This window comes from Heterodontus francisci, chromosome 26, assembly GCF_036365525.1.
Source record: "Heterodontus francisci isolate sHetFra1 chromosome 26, sHetFra1.hap1, whole genome shotgun sequence".
In the NCBI taxonomy this organism is placed as follows: Eukaryota; Metazoa; Chordata; class Chondrichthyes; order Heterodontiformes; family Heterodontidae; genus Heterodontus; species Heterodontus francisci.
In genome coordinates this window covers 75592573-75612575 of record NC_090396.1, presented here as the reverse complement: position 1 = coordinate 75612575, position 20003 = coordinate 75592573, and the positions used below count along the sequence as shown (strand labels likewise).

At 48.1% G+C, this 20003-nt stretch overlaps 1 protein-coding gene across 3 annotated transcripts in view; it reads left to right on the top strand.

Moving 5' to 3' along the window:
• Nucleotides 1–20003, top strand: part of abcc3 (ATP-binding cassette, sub-family C (CFTR/MRP), member 3) — a 163754-nt gene that overhangs the window by 18990 nt on the left and 124761 nt on the right. For all 3 annotated transcript variants that reach the window (XR_010977594.1, XM_068058613.1, XM_068058612.1), the window contains exon 2: nt 13292–13468. Coding sequence is in view for 2 of the 3 variants with exons in the window: in XM_068058613.1 (XP_067914714.1) it covers nt 13292–13468 (177 nt within the window). In the remaining variant the exon portion in view is untranslated. The remainder of the gene's footprint in view (nt 1–13291; nt 13469–20003) is intronic.

Genomic DNA, 20003 nt, shown 5'->3' with positions numbered 1-20003 from the left:
TTGAACCAGGGTTGGTCTCCTGGCTTGATGGTAATGGTAGAGTGGGGGATATGCCGGGCCATGAGGTTACAGATTGTGGTTGAGTACAATTCTGCTGCTGCTGATGGCCCACAGCACCTCATGGATGCCCAGTTTTGCAATGCTAGATCTGTTCGAAACCTATCCCATTTAGCACGGTGATAGTGCCACACAACATGATGGACGGTATCCTCAATGTGAAAGCGGGACCGTCTCCACAAGGACTTGTGTGGTGGTCACTCCTACCAATACAGTCATGGACAGAAGCATCTGCAGCAGGCAGATTGGTGAGGACGAGGCCAAGTATGTTTTTCTCTCGTGTTGGTTCCCCCACAACCTGCTGCAGACCCAGTCTAGCAGCTATGTCCTTTAGGACTCTGCCAGCTCAGTCAGTAGTGGTGCTACCGAGCCACTCTTGGTGATGGACACTGAAGTCCCCCACCCAGAGTACATTTTGTGCTTTTGCCACCCTCAGTGCTTCCTCCAAGTGGTGTTCAACATGAAGGAGTACTAATTCATCAGCTGAGGGAGGGCGGTAGGTTTTAATCAGCAGGAGGTTTTGTTGCCCATGTTTGACCTGATGCCATGAGACTTCATGGGGTCCAGAGTCAATGTTGAGGACTCCCAGGGCAACTCCCTCCCTACTGTATACCACTGTGCCACCACCCCTGGTGGGTCTGTCCTGCTGGTGGGACAGGACATACCTGGGGATGGTGATGGTAGTGTCTGGGACATTGTCTGTAAGGTATGATTCCATGAGTATGACTATGTCAGGCTGGTGTTTGACTAGTCTGTGGGACAGCTCTCCCAACTTTGGCACAAGCCCCCAGATGTTAGTAAGGAGGACTTTGCAGGGTCAACAGGGCTTGGTTTGATGTTTCCGGTGCCTAGGTCAATGCCGGGTGGTCCATCCGGTTTCATTCCTTTTTATTGACTTTGTAGCGGTTAGGTACAACTGTGTGGCTTGCTAGGCCATTTCAGAGGGCATGTAAGAGTTAACCACATTGCTGTGGGTCTGGAGTCACATGTAGGCCAGACCAGGTAAGGACAGCAGATTTCCTTCCCTAAAGGCATTAGTGAACCAGATAGGTTTTTACAACAATCGACAATGGTTTCATGGCCATCATTAGACTCGCTTTTAATTCCAGATTTATTAAATTCAAATCCCACCTTCTGCTGTGGTGGGATTCGAACCCATGTCCCCAGAGAAATACCCTGAGTCTCTGGTCCAGTGATAATACCACTATGCCACTGCCTACCCTAGTATAATACAGCATGGATTGATATGCTCAAAACATTTCAAAATAAATTCCACATTGGGCACAAAGTATTACATTGTGAGACCCCCCCCAAACACCCCTAACAATTTCTTTGCACCAGCATTTCTTTTTGTGAAACAATCTGATAGCTGATGGCTTGCATCTACCCATTTAAGTTTGGAGATTTCCAGTCCAGCAAGGTCAATACATAGTCTTTTCTCACTCACACACCCTTTGTAGAGTGTAGATTGCCCCACAAAGAATGATTATCTACGTAACATTCAATGGGTATCCTATCTTCTGTATGTCTCTTGTTCAGAATTTCACCCAAAATATTTGACAACTGGAACCTCATATCTACTGCTTCCACAAGACCCAGTGTTTCTGCAGCTAAAGTACTTTTAACGCCCTGTTTTATTTTCTTAGCCTCCCAAGCTAACGGACAACATTTCCCATTTTCGCCCATCAGAAATATTATGAAACCAGCTGCACTCTAATACCCATCAGGAAAGTTAGCTTGTGAAACATCACTAAAAATTATTCTTTGGGCCACCTAAGGATGGGAACCTCCGTACATGTTTCTCCAATTTTAGTTTTTTGAAATGTTCCACTTTTGGATGTTTCTTCATCGTGTTTAACTCCAGCACATCAAAACTAGCATCAGGCCTAGTCTGAGAGCACAACCAGTTTTATTGACCAATCAAGCTTTGCAGTTGCTGAGTCTCTGCTTTAGATATATTACCATCTTTCTGTGATGAGCTAACGTGATTAACTGGGATGGGAGTAACACTCTCTCTCTTAGTAGGATTGTTCATTTAAAGTTAATCCAGACTTCGTCTGCTTAATATCTAAACCAATATATTTAAAGGCTGCACAAGGCTGACTCCTAATCTTAAATTCTGCCCTAATCTTAAAATTTTTCTCAATCTGCCGTACCATTCCATAAGAAATCATGAATGTGCATCATGAAAATGTCTGAAAGTTTCCCTTTATGATGCCAATAAAACATTGCAGGATCTGCTTTTAGTTGAACACAACCAATTTTCAACAAAACAGATCCCACTGAGAAATACCCCACCCTGGAAGCATCATTCAGGCCATAGACACATTTGTTCAGTTTCCATAATTTTCCTTCTGTATCTGCTGCCTCTTTGGGTGGTTTCAGAAACACTTCTCTCTGAAAAGTATCACCTTGCAGAAATGTGGCTTTTATGTTGATTGATCTACACTCCCATGAATATGTGGCCAAAAGAGCTAAAAGGATTTTCAAGATTACTTTTCCAGCTGTGGGAGAGTCCACTGTAACATCGGTATCACCCAATCACTCTTCAAAACCCCTCGCTTTAGCCTTATAATTCCATCGGGAAGGACTTATTCAGTGCAAATCCATTGTGACCAGGCTGGCTGTCCCCTATCTGGTACCTCAGAATAAACAATATATCTCCAACTCTCTAATTCCTTATGTTTTGCTTCCCTTATTGGGTTATCCTCAAATTTATTGGCAGCCGCTAAAATTTTATTCCCATGTGAACTTCTGCTTCTAGTTCTATTCAGAGACTGCCCTCTAGCCTTTGTTTCATTGTGAAATCTGTTCAAACTATGGCCTTGGATTACAGGATGATATAGATGGGCTGGTAACATGGGCAGAGCAGTGGCAAATGGAATTTAATCCTGAGAAGAAGTGTGGTGATGCATTTTGGGAGTACTAACAAGGCAAGGGAATATACAATGGTTGTTAGGATCCTAGGAAGTACAGAGGGTCAGAGTGACCTTGGTGTACTTGTTCAGAGCTCACTGAAGGCAGCAGCACAGGTAGATAAGGTGGTTAGGAAGGCATATGGGATACTTGCCTTTATTAGCCGAAGCATAGAATATAAGAGCAGGGAGGTTATAAAGGAGCTGTATAAAATGCTAGTTAGGCCACAGCTGGGGTACTGTGTACAGTTCTGTTCGCCACACTATAGGAAGGATGTCATTGTACTGGAGAGGGTGCAGAGGTGATTCACCAGGTTATTGCCTGCGCTGGAGCATTTCAGCTATGAAGAGAGACTGGATAGGCTAGGGTTGTTTTCCTTCGAGCAGGGAAGGCTGAGGGGGGACATGATTGAGGTATACAAAATTGAGGGGCATTGATAGGTTAGATAGGAAGAAACCTTTTCCCTCAGCGGACGTGTCAATAACCAGGGGGCATAGATTTAAAGTAAGGGTTAGGAGGTTTAAAGGGGATTTGAGGAAACGAATTTTTCACCGAGGGTGGTTGGAATCTGGAACACGCTGCCTGAAGGGGTGGCAGAGGCGCGAACTCTCGCAACATTTACGAAGTATTTAGATGAGCACTTGAAACGCCATACGAGGCTACGGGCCAAGTGCTGGAATATGGGATTAGAATAGATAAGTGCTTAATAGCCGGCATGGACACTATGGGCCGAAGGGCCTGTTTCTGTGCTGTATAGCTCTATGATTCTATGACCCCGCTAGCACTTTGATGTCTTTCAGGACTACTGCAAGAAGATCTCCCTTGCTCTTTATCGGAGAATCTTTCTCCAACACGTGATCATTTTCTTACGCAAGCGTCACTTCCAGATCCACTATTGGAACCTGCACTGTGCTTTCTTACCCTCCCACTCTTTCACCCCATTCTGCCAGTCCATGGACCTTGCTCCTTGACCATTATCTTTAACCATTATTTAAACTTACCTGAGATTTTCCTGCATGTCCCACAATTGTTGCATCCCTCCATCTCTTAAATCCCTCTAAAATATGTGTCACCTGAGTACCTACTTGGGACAATTGTCCTTTGGATGCGATAATTCTTTCTTGAGTGCCATGATCCCTCACATTACTATCCAACCCTTAATCTACCTTATTTTGTTCCTCAGGACCTTCATCACAAGGTACAAGTTGCTTCTTTTCCTTCTATCAGCTGCCCAGATTCTGAGATTTTGTAATCCACTCTGATCAATCGCAAAGAATGAACCTTAACTGTTTGATTTCCATGCTTGATGAATACTGTTACCATCATGACCGATTTTACCTTTAACAGGACCCTTCCATTCCCTATGACCCAATCTTCTGAATTAAATGCCGCCTCAGATGGTCTTGTACGATGCCTCTGTGCTCTCTGAATATTCTCCGAGACCTCAGCCTTGATGACAGCCTGTCTCCCTGCATGTAAAGCATTCAAATGTGCAGGAAAAAAATGGAACTTATTGTAGTATCTTCTAGAGCAGGAGGACTGTCCACAGTACAGAAGGCAATTTGGGATTTTGCCCATAGACCAATTGGCAGGGATGATATCCTCCAACTATCTGCAGCAAATTCTTCACATGAATCACCTATGCCAGGGTAGTTGTCAACTTGTAGTTTGGCTGGTCAGCTAACACTATGCAGCATTGCATCCACCACTGCGTGATTCCTTTCACCGAGCCCATTGCTGAAAGGACTTTCAGCTGCGGTATTCATAACCATAATGTTCATGTTTTCACACATCTCTGAACTCGTCATTGGCAAATTCCCCTCCATTATCAGTCAGAAACTTAGCTGGTGTGCCAAGTCCAGTCCCTATTCATTTCTCCATAATTTTGTCTATAGTCACCCTTTTTATCCTTGCTATTTATTATTCTAGAAAGACAAAATCTAGTTGGTAGTTCTATAAAATGTAGAATGAAACTCTTCTTGTCTTTGTCCCACACCTTTAAATTCATGGCAACTATCTCGTTAAAGTCACATGCCATTGGAAGGCTGACAATAGGACTTGATGGTGTCCTCTGATACTTTTTACAGATTTCATAGTTTTCTCTAATCTCTTATCCTCGAATACTCTTCAATCATACCTGCATCCTTTCGCAAAGTTTTTAATCTCTGATTAAAAAAAAGGGGTAAGCAAATTGTCTGTGTAACTTTTTAAGACAATTTGCTTTTTATCTCTGATTCTTAACACCTGATGCCATCAATACTTCTCTAACACTGACTAAAAACAGCAGGTTTTGTTAAGGGGATACAATAATGCCCTGACTAGGTAAACTGCAAATTCACTGACTTTCCAAAAACAATTGCCTTATGCTCCATCTCGAGTTATATTTGTACCTTTTTCATTGAACACCTACTCAACAGTAAATGTATCTCACTAGAGACTACATCAGTAATGATAAAGTGGCTTACTCTAGCTATTTTAAATGGAATTACTACTGTCTTCAGTGCCTTCAATGTGTTGTCATCACCAAACCTAAAGCTGGTAGTACTTTTTATACTCCTTAACCTTGCGTTTATTTATTTATTTTTATTTAGAGATACAGCATTGAAACAGGCCCTTCGGCCCACCGAGTCTGTGCCAACCATCAACCACCCATTTATACTAATCCTACCCTAATCCCATATTCCTACCACGTCCCCACCTGTCCCTATATTCCCCTACCACCTACCTATACTAGGAGCAATTTATAATGGCCAATTTACTTATCAACCAGCAAGTCTTTGGCTATGGGAGGAACCGGAGCAGCCGGCAAAAACCCACGCAGACACAGGGAGATCTTGCAAACTCCACACAGGCAGTACCCAGAATTGAACCCGGGTCGCTGGAGCTGTGAGGCTGCGGTACTAACCACTGCGCCACTGTGCCATCCTAATCCGCGTTGATCCTCACTACTAAGTGAATCCAGATAACGTTGTAACCAATCAGCTCCACATACTGTCGACGTGGAAGCACTATCCAATATAGTGCAGTTGAACGAATCTGCAACTAACACATTCATCACGGGACTAAAACACCTTGTGACTGTTGCAATTCATTCAGATTCACCAGTATCTTCCTCTTCTGCCACCAGAATTCTCTGTTTTGTGTTATTTCGAGGATTCTGCCCCTCCGCTTAGTGTAGTGAGAACAAAGGGCTCTTTAAATTAATTTAAGTCCTATCTGAAGCACCTATTAACCGTTCCTTGGGCATTCCTGGGATTAATCTGCCCTTGATTGCTGTTCCAATTCTGTCTTCCATTGTAATATTCAGGCTTGCCAGAGGTGCTTTCCTCCTCATTCCTCCTGTCTTTAACTCTTCCATTGTATTTATGCCTGCTTCTAGTATCTGGACCATTTCAAAATCTAGTAAACATGAAGTCCTCCATTCTTTGTGTCATCGCAGAATGCCCTGTTTGTTCTATCAGGGCTACAGGAAATGACTTTGTTTGTTTCCCCAGGAATTTTTTAAGGCAGAAGACATTTGATCCAACAGAGTCTGTGTCCCAGAACTGAACCCCAGTTAGAACCAGGAGCCTGTCCATGTGTAACACCCTAACATAATCTAGCAATTTAAATACTGGCACTGAACCAGGGATCTCTTCAATCTTCTATACAATCTGTTTAAAGTCCATGAAATATTCCTCTGTTGACTAACCATCTGTTTTCCGAAATCTATCAAAGTCTGATCCTGCCTCCTACACATTCAATAGGTCATCATTCTGGTAAATCTCATCCAAGAATTCTAACAGAAGATGCAACCCTTCTTCAGTATCCAACTGACGAGCATCCAGTTCACAAAACACTTTACTTCTGATTTCACTTTTGTTAGGAAGTGACAACGCGAAGGTCATACCTTGTTTCCTCTTTGGAAGAGATGTAACCCGTGTCCACATATCCACTTCATTCTTCCACTGGTCATATGGTTCAGGCTCAGAATATCAGAGGGTAATCATACCCTGACAATTTACACTTGTTTTCTGCCATATTTTCCACAATAGCCCTTGCCTTCAGTTTCAGGCAACCATCCTCTGCTACCATGATCAACCCCAGAAAGCTTGTTATGGAAGGATGATGCTGGAGCCAATCTTTACTCAGTTTCACATTTAATTTAGAGTTAAAGGATTACAAACACATAACTCCTCACTCAAAAACCTCCACTAGTCTCAGTAAGTGTCTGTTTATAAGTACTCAAGTAAGACCCCAATTAACACACGCTACCTGCATATAATGAAATAATTGATACACAATTAACGGATTAATAATGGGAACACCATCATCTGCAAATTCACCTGACTTGGAACTATATTGCCTTTCCTTCACTGTCGCTGGGTCAAAATCCTGGACTTCCCTTCCTAACAGCACTGTGGGTGTACCCACACCAGATGGACTGCAGTGTTCCAAGAAGGCAGCTCACCACCACCACCTTCTCGAAGGCATTTAGGGATGGGCAATAAATACTGGCCTTGCCAGTGATGCTCACATTCCCCCAAACGAATTAAAAAAGAAAAGTAGGCCCTAGACTGAGAGCTGGGATTTACTTCACTCTGTAACCTGGCAGCTGGATGTGAGCTGCAGGGAAATGAGGAAACGGTGCTGTCATCAGTCACATCCTCCCGGTCCCGGTTTGCATTAATTGGGCAATCTATGACCATCATGTCAATGATGGTTGATGCAGTTACATCAATGATGGGGTTGCTGCTGCCTTATTTCTGATCTGCATAAGTCCAGGTTGCCTGCTGGGCAATGCAACAGGTGTGTAGAGTACGAAACCTGTCCCATTTTATAGACTAACCCTACCTACCGACCACCTCACTATATCAATTAACCCCCACCTATTCACTATCCATTGATCCCTTCTGATTGATTTTTGCCCCTGTGAATAATGTCTGCATCAAGTAACATGGAAATTGGGCAAGGGTGGGAGTGTCGCTGTACAGATGCTGGACTCCAAAGTGTGAGGCCAGCTGATGGTTTGAATCCAGCATTTCCAGCATCCGCAGTATTTTGCTTTTGCTTTAATACATCAGCAGATGGTTTCTGTTTATTTCCTGTGGTTCTCTTTCTTTCCTGTTGTATTTGGGAGGATATAAATGTTTAGGGTTGGAGTGATTCATCAGCCTGTGTTTTTTACTCCATTTATGGACAGTAATTGCAGAAGTTTTGAGTAGGGAAGGCTGAGTACAGAGCTGCTCCACTGAGTTGTTGGCCAGTTTGTGATCACAAACGGGATGGGTAGTGACAGCAAAACTTTTAAGTATTCTGGGAACATCCTGTACACAACCACCTGCCATTCAGGTGTGCAGGGCCCTTGACAATCACATTGTGTATAAAATGTCTACTGTTGATCAGGACTTAACCTATGGGAAACAAATTTAAAGTGCCCTTTGTTTTCACAAGTCTCTTGTCGTCCTCAGTTTGTTTCTTCTGCTTGGGTTGTGAGACGCCTGTCTGGTGAATGCTCAGCTACCTCCCATCCCTTCAGTGCCACTACTATCACCAGTGGGCCTCCCAATGTGAATGCTGCAGTTACACTTTCTGGAGGAGGAAGTGGAAGATCAGGCAGCTCCTGGTGTTCTGTATGTGAGAGGTATAACTGCATTATCTGTCCTACAAGATATATATCACTGTCTTAGCCACACTCAGTTATAAATTTTCAGGCTGACGCAATTCAAAGAATCAAAAAATAGGAAGACAGAGGGGAAATGAGAATTTTCTGCTTTCTTTTTGCCTTGGAGCTGGAAAGTCTGGAACTTCCCAATGCTTGAACTCCCCTGTGGCAACAATTTCCCTTGACTCGACCCCAACTTCTCTATATTTACAACGGTTACATGTGGAGAGGCCAGACTGCACACAGACCAGTGAACAGCTGAACATACGTTGGGCTTTGTGTGGCCTCGCACTCTAACTGGACCTCACCACAAGACGTCCAGGAGTTTTCTTTCACTCTGGCTTTGGATTCAGTCAGATTGATGCAAGATTTTGGATTCTGAAACCATGGGGTGGATTTTGACCCTCCCTGCTCACGGGAACCGGGTGTGTTGACTTTTCAGATTGATTGTCTGTCTGAGGGCCTTTCCTGGGTTTTTAACCCACTCTTAGCAGACACCTGCCTAAAGCTAGCAGAGCCCTTTCCTAAATGCACAGAAGTTGGGGTGGGGGGAGGGGGTCCAATCGACTGTGATTTGTGCTTTGACTTACGTGGGCGGAATCACTGCAAATTACCCACCCAATGAGGTCAGGTGAAGAGGATAAGGGGAAGAAGAAGCATTCAAGAAAAGTGCTTTTTTTTTATTACTTCCTCCCTGTGGGGCAGGAATGCTTCTTTCAGCCCCAAAGGAATTGGGTCTCTTTCCCCCTTCGCCCCCACCCAGGAGGGGATGGGGCTGGTTGGGGTGCAACAAGGAGGGTCAGGGTGCAGCGGCGTGTGCATGCTTGCGGTGGTGGTCCATGGAGTAAATCAAACAGAATGCTGGCTAGGAACAAGACTCTGTCAGTTTGATGTGTGCAGAAAGAGTTAATTCCAGATGGGAATGTTGGAGTGGAACTTTCTAATCTCTGGTCTTGTTTGGTGCTGATTAACATTGTATTATTTAGTAGCGGTTCATGTTAAGCAACCCATGTACATCTACATACTTGTATCTTGCAAGAGCTTAAGGGCCTCAATCTTCTCTGGTGTCCTTGCTTCAAGGATGCCAGCTGGCTTCATGCCTCTTGTGTCATTCAGAGCCTGGAGCTTCCCTTATTGATCTTTCTCCAATGCATCAATGCCTTTCTGAAGGGAAGATGCCCAGAAATAGTGACCATGTTCCACCTATTGTTTGGGATGAGTCCAAGGTTGCAGCGCATTCTTCTCCAGGACTGTCCTGTTTAACCTGCTAATTGGATATTTCAGTCACTTGTTGGTAATCCCTTCTCTTGCACTGACAGAATGCAATTTGAGATAAGGGAGTGCGTGGGTTGCTAACCCTTTGTCCTTTTGTTAGTTTGTTCCTCTCTGAGAAGAGCAATTAGCCTTTATAAAATAAAAAAAAATTGTCTCACTGGATTTCCAGCACCAATATAGGCCACCTAACATTCTTTAGGGAAAGAAATCTGCCATCCTTACCTGGTCTGGCCTACATGTGATTCCAGACCCCCACACTGCCTGAAGAGGTGGTAGAGGCAGGAATCCTCGCAACATTTAAGAAGTATTTAGATGAGTACTTGAAACACCATAGCATACAAGGCTACGGGCCAAGTGCTGGAAAATGGGATTAGAATAGATAGGGTTGATGACCAGCACGGACACGATGGGCCAAAGGGCCTGTTTCTGTGCTGTATAACTCTCACTCTGAATCTTAACTGCCCTCTGAAATGGTCGAGCAAGCTACTCAGTTGTATTAAAGAAGGCAGCTAACCAGCTCCTTGGGGGAGGGGATTGGTGGGGAGGGTGAGGATGTGAGCAATTAGGGAGAGTGGTGCAGTGGGGATGGTGCTAGCAGTGGTCTTCAGGCCTACAGTGGAGCAAGGAGCTGGCCTCCTGCACCCAATAACACTGTCTCGCTGTTTCTGGTGTCAACATAGGCCTGTTCTGAAGATCAGAGCATTTTGGTGCTGTTATAGTCTATCAAGCTGCTGCTCGAATCATTTCCTTGTGCAAAGGGCGGAGTTCCATGTTAATGTTTATTTGTTTTCTGAGAGTTTATTCACACATTCCAAGTATCTGCTTAAGAACACTAACTGCTGTCATGCTGTTCTGGCTGTCCCTTTTGTTTTCACGCTCGTTGGTATTTGATACACAGCCTCGTTACTGGTTATCAGATCAGGATTTGCCTGTCTAAGATGAATCTGGGCATTGTGTTATCAGATATACAATGCTTGTGTGTGTTAATGGTGCGAAGCTCTTGCTGTCTCTTGATTCTCCATTAGGGAACCCAGCAGACTGGCTCCCAGCAGTCGAGAATAGGCTGCTGGTTGTTTCCCTACAGTGTTGTATGACTGGGAACTCTGGCATTGGATCTCTTGTGAAAGAAGTGGGTGACTGATTTCAGTGCCATTTCTAAAATTAATCGAGACGTACTGCCAGAGCTAGTGCGTTGTGAGTCTTTTGGGCCTCCTTATCTCGAGAGACAATGGATACGCGCCTGGAGGTGGTCAGTGGTTTGTGAAGCAGCGCCTGGAGTGGCTATAAAGGCCAATTCTGGAGTGACAGGCTCTTCCACAGGTGCTGCAGAGAAATTTGTTTGTTGGGGCTGTTACACAGTTGGCTCTCCCCTTGCGCCTCTGTCTTTTTTCCTGCCAACTACTAAGTCTCTTCGACTCGCCACAATTTAGCCCTGTCTTTATGGCTGCCCGCCAGCTCTGGCGAATGCTGGCAACTGACTCCCACGACTTGTGATCAATGTCACACGATTTCATGTCACGTTTGCAGACGTCTTTATAACGGAGACATGGACGGCCGGTGGGTCTGATACCAGTGGCGAGCTCGCTGTACAATGTGTCTTTGGGGATCCTGCCATCTTCCATGCGGCTCACATGGCCAAGCCATCTCAAGCGCCGCTGACTCAGTAGTGTGTATAAGCTGGGGGTGTTGGCCGCTTCAAGGACTTCTGTGTTGGAGATATAGTCCTGCCACCTGATGCCAAGTATTCTCCGAAGGCAGCGAAGATGGAATGAATTGAGACGTCGCTCTTGGCTGGCATACGTTGTCCAGGCCTCGCTGCCGTAGAGCAAGGTACTGAGGACACAGGCCTGATACACTCGGACTTTTGTGTTCCGTGTCAGTGCGCCATTTTCCCACACTCTCTTGGCCAGTCTGGACATAGCAGTGGAAGCCTTACCCATGCGCTTGTTGATTTCTGCATCTAGAGACAGGTTACTGGTGATAGTTGAGCCTAGGTAGGTGAACTCTTGAACCACTTCCAGAGCGTGGTCGCCAATATTGATGGATGGAGCATTTCTGACATCCTGCCCCATGATGTTCGTTTTCTTGAGGCTGATGGTTAGGCCAAATTCATTGCAGGCAGACGCAAACCTGTCGATGAGACTCTGCAGGCATTCTTCAGTGTGAGATGTTAAAGCAGCATCGTCAGCAAAGAGGAGTTCTCTGATGAGGACTTTCCGTACTTTGGACTTCGCTCTTAGACGGGCAAGGTTGAACAACCTGCCCCCTGATCTTGTGTGGAGGAAAATTCCTTCTTCAGAGGATTTGAACGCATGTGAAAGCAGCAGGGAGAAGAAAATCCCAAAAAGTGTGGGTGCGAGAACACAGCCCTGTTTCACACCACTCAGGATAGGAAAGGGCTCTGATGAGGAGCCACCATGTTGAATTGTGCCTTTCATATTGTCATGGAATGAGGTGATGATACTTAGTAGCTTTGGTGGACATCCGATCTTTTCTAGTAGTCTGAAGAGACCACGTCTGCTGACGAGGTCAAAGGCTTTGAAGTGGGTGACTGATTTCAGTGCCATTTCTAAAATTAATCGAGACGTACTGCCAGAGCTAGTGCCCTGTGAGTGGACATCGGGTAAAGGGCCTGTCTTTATCTCGAACAAGGCTGTCATTTATAGCCTAACCCTAGTTGCCCTGAGAAGGTGGTGCTGGGCCTTCTTCAGTTGTTAGTGGTTTGATACAACTGAGTGACTGACACACTAGGCCACTTCAGAGGGCAGTTAAGAGTCAACAACATTGGTGGGGGATTGGAGTCACCCGTAGGACAGACCAGTTTGTCACATGCTATTTGGAGACCCATAGTCATGGGGTTGGGAGAGGTTACCAGTAAACATTGCAGCCTCTGCCTGTCCTCCCAATACTGGGTCCCTCCAAGACTTGGGGCAACGGGTGGATTGTGGAATATTGTGTGCTAGAAGGCTATCTGCTGGCCTGTTCCCCACTGTGACCAATTTCTTATAGCCCAGCTGGTGGCTCTTCTATTTGCAACAACTATAACTTACATTTATGAAGCACCTTAAATGCAGTAAAACTTCCCAAGGCACTTCACAGGAGCATAAATCAGAAAAAAATGACACACGAGCCACAAAAGGAGGTATTTGGGGCAGATGGTCAGAGCTAGATTTTAAGGAGCTTCTTAAAAGGGGGAGCGAGCGAGGTGGAGAGGTTTCGGGGAGAATTATAGAGCTTAGGGTCAATGGTGATGAAAATCGGGATGTGAAAAAGGCCCGAGTTGGACGATATGTGTGCCCAGATTGCTCCATAACATCGCCAGGATTGAGGATATTGGGTTGTTATGCCTCTCCCATACTGACCTCTTTCTATGCGATCTTTCCCTTCTCTCTGTTACAGAATTATACTATTACATTAAACACAGACACTCCAGATTTGACATCATGCTTCCAGAAGACGATCCTGGTTTGGATTCCATGCGTGTACCTGTGGGTGGTCTTTCCGCTTTACTTCTTGTATCTCCGACAGAGCCGCAGAGGTTACATCAGAGTCACTGTACTCAACAGAGTCAAAACGGTAGGTGTGCTGTTAATGAAAGTTCAAGATTTTTGCCACCAATCTTTTCTCCTTCCACATCCTACTGAAGTACAAATTCCATGAACACCGGCAACCCTCTACTACCTCATCCCAAATGGCCATTCTCCAAGCAGGCAACTCTCCCTCCCTAGGAGTGTTTGAGACAGTGTAGAGGGAGCTTTACTCTGTATCTAACCGTTTTTTTTTTAGGTGGCCTTTATTCCCAGGCCCCCTTTATATACATTTTAAATAAATTTATTAAAATCGAATAAATAAAACAAAATGCAAATAAAAATGCTACTCTTGGCATCGATGATGCACTCCAGCCCCTGCGGTGCCCACTGGTCGCAGAAGGCCTCAAGCGTACCGGCAAACACCGCATGCTCCTTCTCCAGGGACACCTGGGCGTGAACGTAACCACGGAAGAGGGGTAGGCAATCAGGGCGGACGGACCCCACCCCGACGGCCCGCAGCCTGGACCTGTGAATTGCCACCGTGGCCAGGCCCAGGAGCAGACCAACGAGCAGATCCTCCTCCTGGCCCAGGCCCCTCTGCACCGGGTGCCCAAAGATCAGGAGCATGGGGCTGAAGTGCAACCAAAGCTTGAGGAGCAGCCCCTTCAAATACTCAAACGGGTTGCAGCCTCGCACACTTCGTATATACATGGAACACTGACTCGTCCAGGCCGCAGAAATTACAGGCGGCCTGGGAGTCCGTGAACCTACTTAAAAGTCTATTGCAAGGGACTGTCCTGTGCAACACCCTCCACCCCAGGTCCCCGATGTGAAGGGGGAGGACTCCCGTGTAGAGAGATATCCACCAGGGTTTCCCCTCACTGCCAGATGGCAACACGCCACGCCAGGGCGTGGCCAGGCAGCTGACCAGGGCGAGGAAGTGAAGAGTGCAGGAGTAGCCCGTACAGGAAACCCCTCGGTGCCGTGTGGAATGGCACAGAGGGCATTTCCGAGAGGCCGCTTATGTGCGGGACCGTCTCCCAAGGAGGGTTTTGGTGCCTGGGTCTGATGAGCAGTTCTGGCCGAGTTGGGGTCAGCTTGGCTGGGAGCACTCTGCGCTCCCGAGCCTCCATCACCCACAGTGAGGGGCGTCCCGGGGGCTTTGGCTACTTCTCCGCCCGTTGGTCCATCCCTGGAGCCGGCTGGCCGGACAGCCGAGGCACTCTCCTCCGCCGGTGGGTGAGCACCCTGACTGGAGGCGACCATGTGCCAGACTCTGAATAGATCCCGGTAAAAGAAAGGCAACTCCCTCAGAGAGGCGTGGCTAACGTTCTCCGCTAGGAGCAGCATGTCGTCTTGAAGGCAGCGCCCCTGGCGTGAAAAAATACGTCGCTAGCGCACACCATCTGGGAGGACGCTCGACGTACAGGCATCTCCGCAGGGTCCAAAGGCGCCCCAGCCGAGTGGTGACTTTCTCCTCTAACTCCTGCCAGTTTGCCGGCCAGGTTTCCTCAGCGGGGCTGAGGTGGATTCCCAGATAGAGGAGGTGCGTGGTGCTCCATGCAAAACTCCTCCGGCAGGGTGTTCACCCGCCACTGACCCACCAGGAGTCCGGAACGTTCCTCCCAATTGTTCCTCGTGGAATACACGGCAGAAAAGGTCTGCTGGCACCCGCGCTTCCTGTGCAGGTTAATGGGATCTGTGACCGTGAGGAACATGTCATCGGCATAAGCCAAGAGGACGATCCGCATGCCTGGCCTGCGCAGAGCCAAACCCGCCAACCTCTTGCAAAGCAGGCAGAGGAACGGCTCCATGCAGATGATATATAGTTGGCCGGACAAAGGGCATCCCTGATGCACTGCTCCCCCAAGGCAAAGGGGCGCCATCAAGGACCCGTTAACTTTGACTGGACATTCTGCGGCAGCATATAAAAGTTGGACCCAGGCCACAAAATGAGGCCGGAGTCCGAATGCGCGCAGATTCCCGAAAAGATATTCGTGATCCACCCTGCCGAGCGCCTTTTCCTGATCGAGGGATAGAATTGCAACCGACAGACCAGTCCTCTGGGAAAGATGGATTAGGTCCTGGACCAGGTGGATGTTGTCCTGGATGGAATAAAAACAAATTGCTGGAAACACTCAGCAGGTCAAGCAGCATCTGTGGAGAGAGAAGCAGAGTTAACATTTCTGGTCTGTGACCTTTTCATCAGAACTGGCAAAGGTTAGAAAAGAATTGGGTTTTAAGCAAGTGAAGGGGGTGGGGGAAGAGAACAAAGGGGAAGGTGTTTGATCGGGCAGAGGGCAGATGAGATTAAATAACAAAGCTGTCCTGGGACAAAGGCAAACAGCGTGTTAATACTTGTGGTGAAAGACAAAGCATTAGTCCAGAGAGAGTGTTAATAGCGGAATAATGAGCAACTCTGTCTACATGCAAAACAGGAACATGGTTAAAAAATAAAATATTAAAAACAGGCCAGTCATACTCTGAAGTTATTGAACTCAATGTTCATTCCGCAAGCTGTAGAATGCCTAATCGAAAGATCAGGTATTGCTGTTCAAGCTTGCGTTGATGTTCACTGGAGCAGGCCAAAGACACAAATGTTGGTATGAGAGTGGGGGAGTGCTGAAATGGCAAGCAACCGGAAGCTCAGGGTCATGCTTTCAGACTGAGCGGGGGTGTTCCGCAAAACGGTCACCCAGTCTACATTTGGTCTCCCCAGTGTAGAGGCGACCACATTGTGAGCAGTGAATACAGTATACTACATTGAAGGAAGTACAAGTAAATCACTGCTTCACCTGGAAGGAGTGTTTGGGGCCTTGGATGGTGAGGAGAGGAGGTAAAGGAGCAGGTATTACACCTCCTGCGATTGCATGGGAACGTGCCATGGGAAGGGGTCGAGGTGTCCGTGATGGAGTGAACCAGGGTGTCGTGGAGGGAATGATCCCTTCGGAATGCTGAGGGGAGGGGAAGATGTTTGGTGGTGGCATCACACTGGAGGTGGCGGAAATGGCAGAAGATGATCCTTTGGATGTGGTGGTTGGTGGGGTGGAAAGTGAGGCCAAGGGAAACCCTGTCATGATTCTGGGAGGGTGGGGAAGGTGTGAGGGCAGAAGTGCGAGAAATGGATCGGACATGGTTGAGGGCCCTGTCAACCACAGTGGGGGGGAATCCTCGGTTGAGGAAAAAGGAAGACCTATCAGAAGCGCTGTTGTGGAAGGTAGCATCATCAGAGCAGATGCGTCGGAGATGAAGAAACTGGGAGAATGGGATGGAGTCCTTGGAGGAAACAGTGTGAAGAAGTGTAGTCGAGGTAGCTGTGGGAGTCGGTGGGCTAATAATTAATATTATTAGCTAACCTACCCCCAAAGATGGAGATGGAGACAGAGAAGTCGAGGCAGGGAAGTGTTGGAAATAGACCATGTAAAGGTGAGAAGGGTGGAAATTGTAAGCAAAGTTGATGAAGTTTTCCAGTTCGGGTTGAGAGCTTGAAGCGGCACCGATACAGTCATCAATGTACCGGAAAAAGAGGTGAGGGAGGGGGGCCTGAGTAGGACTGAAACAAGGAATGTTCGACATATCCCAGGAAAGGACAGGCATAACTAGGATCCATGCGGGTACCCATAGCAACACCTTTTATTTGAAGGAAGTGAGTGGAGTTGAAGGAGAAGTTATTCAATGTAAGAACAAGTTCAGCCAGGCAGAGGAGGGTGGTGGTGGATGGGGGCTGCTTGGACCTCTGTTGAAGGAAGTTTGTCCTGAACGACCAGTCCGGGACTGTGTAGGACTGGTCAGGGTGGATCATTTGGGCCAGCACGGAGCCCAGGTGGGTAGACGTAGCCCGGGCAAAGATCTTATAATCCGTGCTGGGATGGGAGACTGGATGCCAGTTCTTTAGCAAGCAGAAATCGCCCCTTTTTGGCAGCAGGATGATGACTGCCCTGCGCCACGGGAGGGGCATCTCCCCAGTTGCCAGGCTTTCCCCCCAGGGCCCATGCGTAGTCGCACACCAGGATTTCCCAGAGCGCCTTGAGGAACCCCACAATTAGCCCGTCCAGCCCCGGGGATTTGCCCCTCGAGAGCTAGTGGAAGGCGCCGGTCAACTCCGCCAATGTGAGTGGAGCCTCCAATCCTTCGGCACCCTCCAGGCTGATCTTCAGCAGGTCCTCCCTCACTGGACGTTTCCGGAGAGAACGACGTGCCGTAATGGATACGGACCGAAAGCCCATTCCCTCCGGAACTGTGACGGAGGATCCGTCATCCGCCAGCAGCTCAAATGAGCTGCTTGCGGACCACCCCCGCCATTTTCCCAGCGAGTAGAAGAAGGGTGAGGTGCGGTTCAAATCTTCCAGGATCTGGATCCGTGACCTCGCCTCAGAACCCTGTGAGCTGCAGGATCCTCATCGCGTTCTTCTCTTTGTATGCCTGCCGAAGGGCTGAGTCCATGACCGCCTGACTGAGATGGGACTCCAAGTCAAGCACCCTCCTCAGCAGGTGCCCGATCTCTGCTGCCCGCCTCTTGGAGGACCCCTTTATGTACTCTTAACAGGAGACACGGATGTGAATCTTGCCCACATCTCACCAGAGCCTCAAGGAGGAGAAGCCCCCCACTTCCTTCGCCGGTCGGCCCAGAATTGACAGAACGAGTCCTGGAATCGCTGATCCTCCAGCAGCCGGTTGTTAAAATGCCAGTATGCGGACCCCGCCTGTGTGCGGAGCGGAGTGAACTCCACCCACACCAGGTGGTGGTTCGAACCCGACACCAGCCACATGGTGGCTGCTGAAACCCAGGAGACGTACGCCTGTGAAATGTAGAGGCGGTCGATTCAGGACCCTCCTCCTCCAGACCTCCACATGAGGGCGCTGGAGTCGGGATGGAGATTCTGCCAGACATTCACCAAGTTGAGGAAGCTGATCAGTTCTCTCAACATCTCCACCGACGCTGGGCTGTGCTGGGGTCTGGAGCGATCCCCCACCTCAAGGGTACAGTTAAAATCCCCCTGTGGATGATTCACTCGCTGCTATTGATAAAGCTCCAGAGAGCAGACACTTCTTTAAAGAAGCGCACTTGCTATGCGCCGGGCCTGGGCGCATACACTTTCACAAAGGGGAGTGGCATGCTACCCAGGCGAACCGTGAGCAGGAGCCAGGTGGCATTGTCTCCCAGAATGGTGTGGATTTCCTGCAGAAAGCATATCTCCCTTCCCTGAGGACTGAGAGATTGTGAAATCTGCGGTGAGACCCCCTGCTGCCGCTGATGTTGAGTCTGGCTATGGTTATCTTCATGTCAAAGGTACTTTGAAACCTGTCACCATCACCTCGCTGTGAGGAGGGAGTGGAAATGCACCTTGCATTCCACTCCCCCAGCAACCCATTTTGGAACGCTTTGAACCAGTGCCTCTCAACCAGTTTCACGCCCGTGCCCCGCACCACATTGAGGGAGCACGATTCAACTACCGGCCAAGAGCCAGCAAAAGTTTATTGCGGCAACCCCTGCAAGGAAGTTCCAGAGTTCTGCAGTAGGGATGAGAGTAGACTAGGTAGGAGGCACAAGGTAGTCCACTGCCTCATTGGCGATGGATTCAAAATCATCCTCCGTGCCCCACACTGAGCCCCTATCCTTCTCCGGGTCATCGCAGCCAGCACACCCAATACACACTGTGGGGCAGAGGTCCCACCTCCGTCACTATCTCACCTCCAGGATCCATGTAAACCATGGACTCTGGAAGCACCTGACCTGTGTTTGTTGCAGGTGTAGGGTGAGGTGCAGCAGCGCCGCCCTCGGCCGCTGAGGTGGAGGTGGCCGCCAAGAGGTTGGGGCATCTTACGAACATGCCCCGCCCCGTCTGAGGTCCAGAAGACATGGTAGGCCGCCTCCTGGAATTCTACATTAAATTGGCTCGCCATGACCTCCTCCCACGCCAGCTGCATGAAGAGCTGGCGGTGGAAACAGTATACATGCCTTAGGCTGTTCTCCCGAAGACCGAGTGGGACTGGGGTGAGCCCTGTCTTTACCTCCCCCAGATGGTGCAGGTGGGAGAGGAGGAGCTCACCAGGAATGACGAGCGGGACATTAGACAAGCTGACCCGGTGCGCAGTGGCCTCCAGGGGTCCTTGTCCGCAGGATGAAAATTAGCACCAATACGAGTACAGGGGCTCCCTACAGGTTCTGGCAGCCCCACCCCTGCGTCTTCCGGCCTCTTCTCCCTCCCCAAACAAGAGTCTTTCAGGTGCTCCAACACCACCTCTCCAAAAAGAATTGCAGCCTTCCTGCCTCATCATGATGGATACACTTGTCCAGTTGTAAGACTCTCTCCCGTCTCCAGTCTCCTTCAGTTGCTGTTGCACCAGCCTGCTACAGGTGCAGCTGCATCTCCTGTTTGCACACAGGAAATGCTGCAAACGCACCAACCAGTCCCGTTTTTTTTTTAAGGTGGCCTTTATACCCCAGGCCTGTACCTGTCCTGAGAGGGAGTGTTTGAGACAGTGTAGAGAGAGCTTTACTCTGTTGCTAACCCTGTTTTTTTTTTTTAGCTGGCAGGAAGTGTTCCAAATTGCCCAGCCAATCCCAGTGCTATACCTGT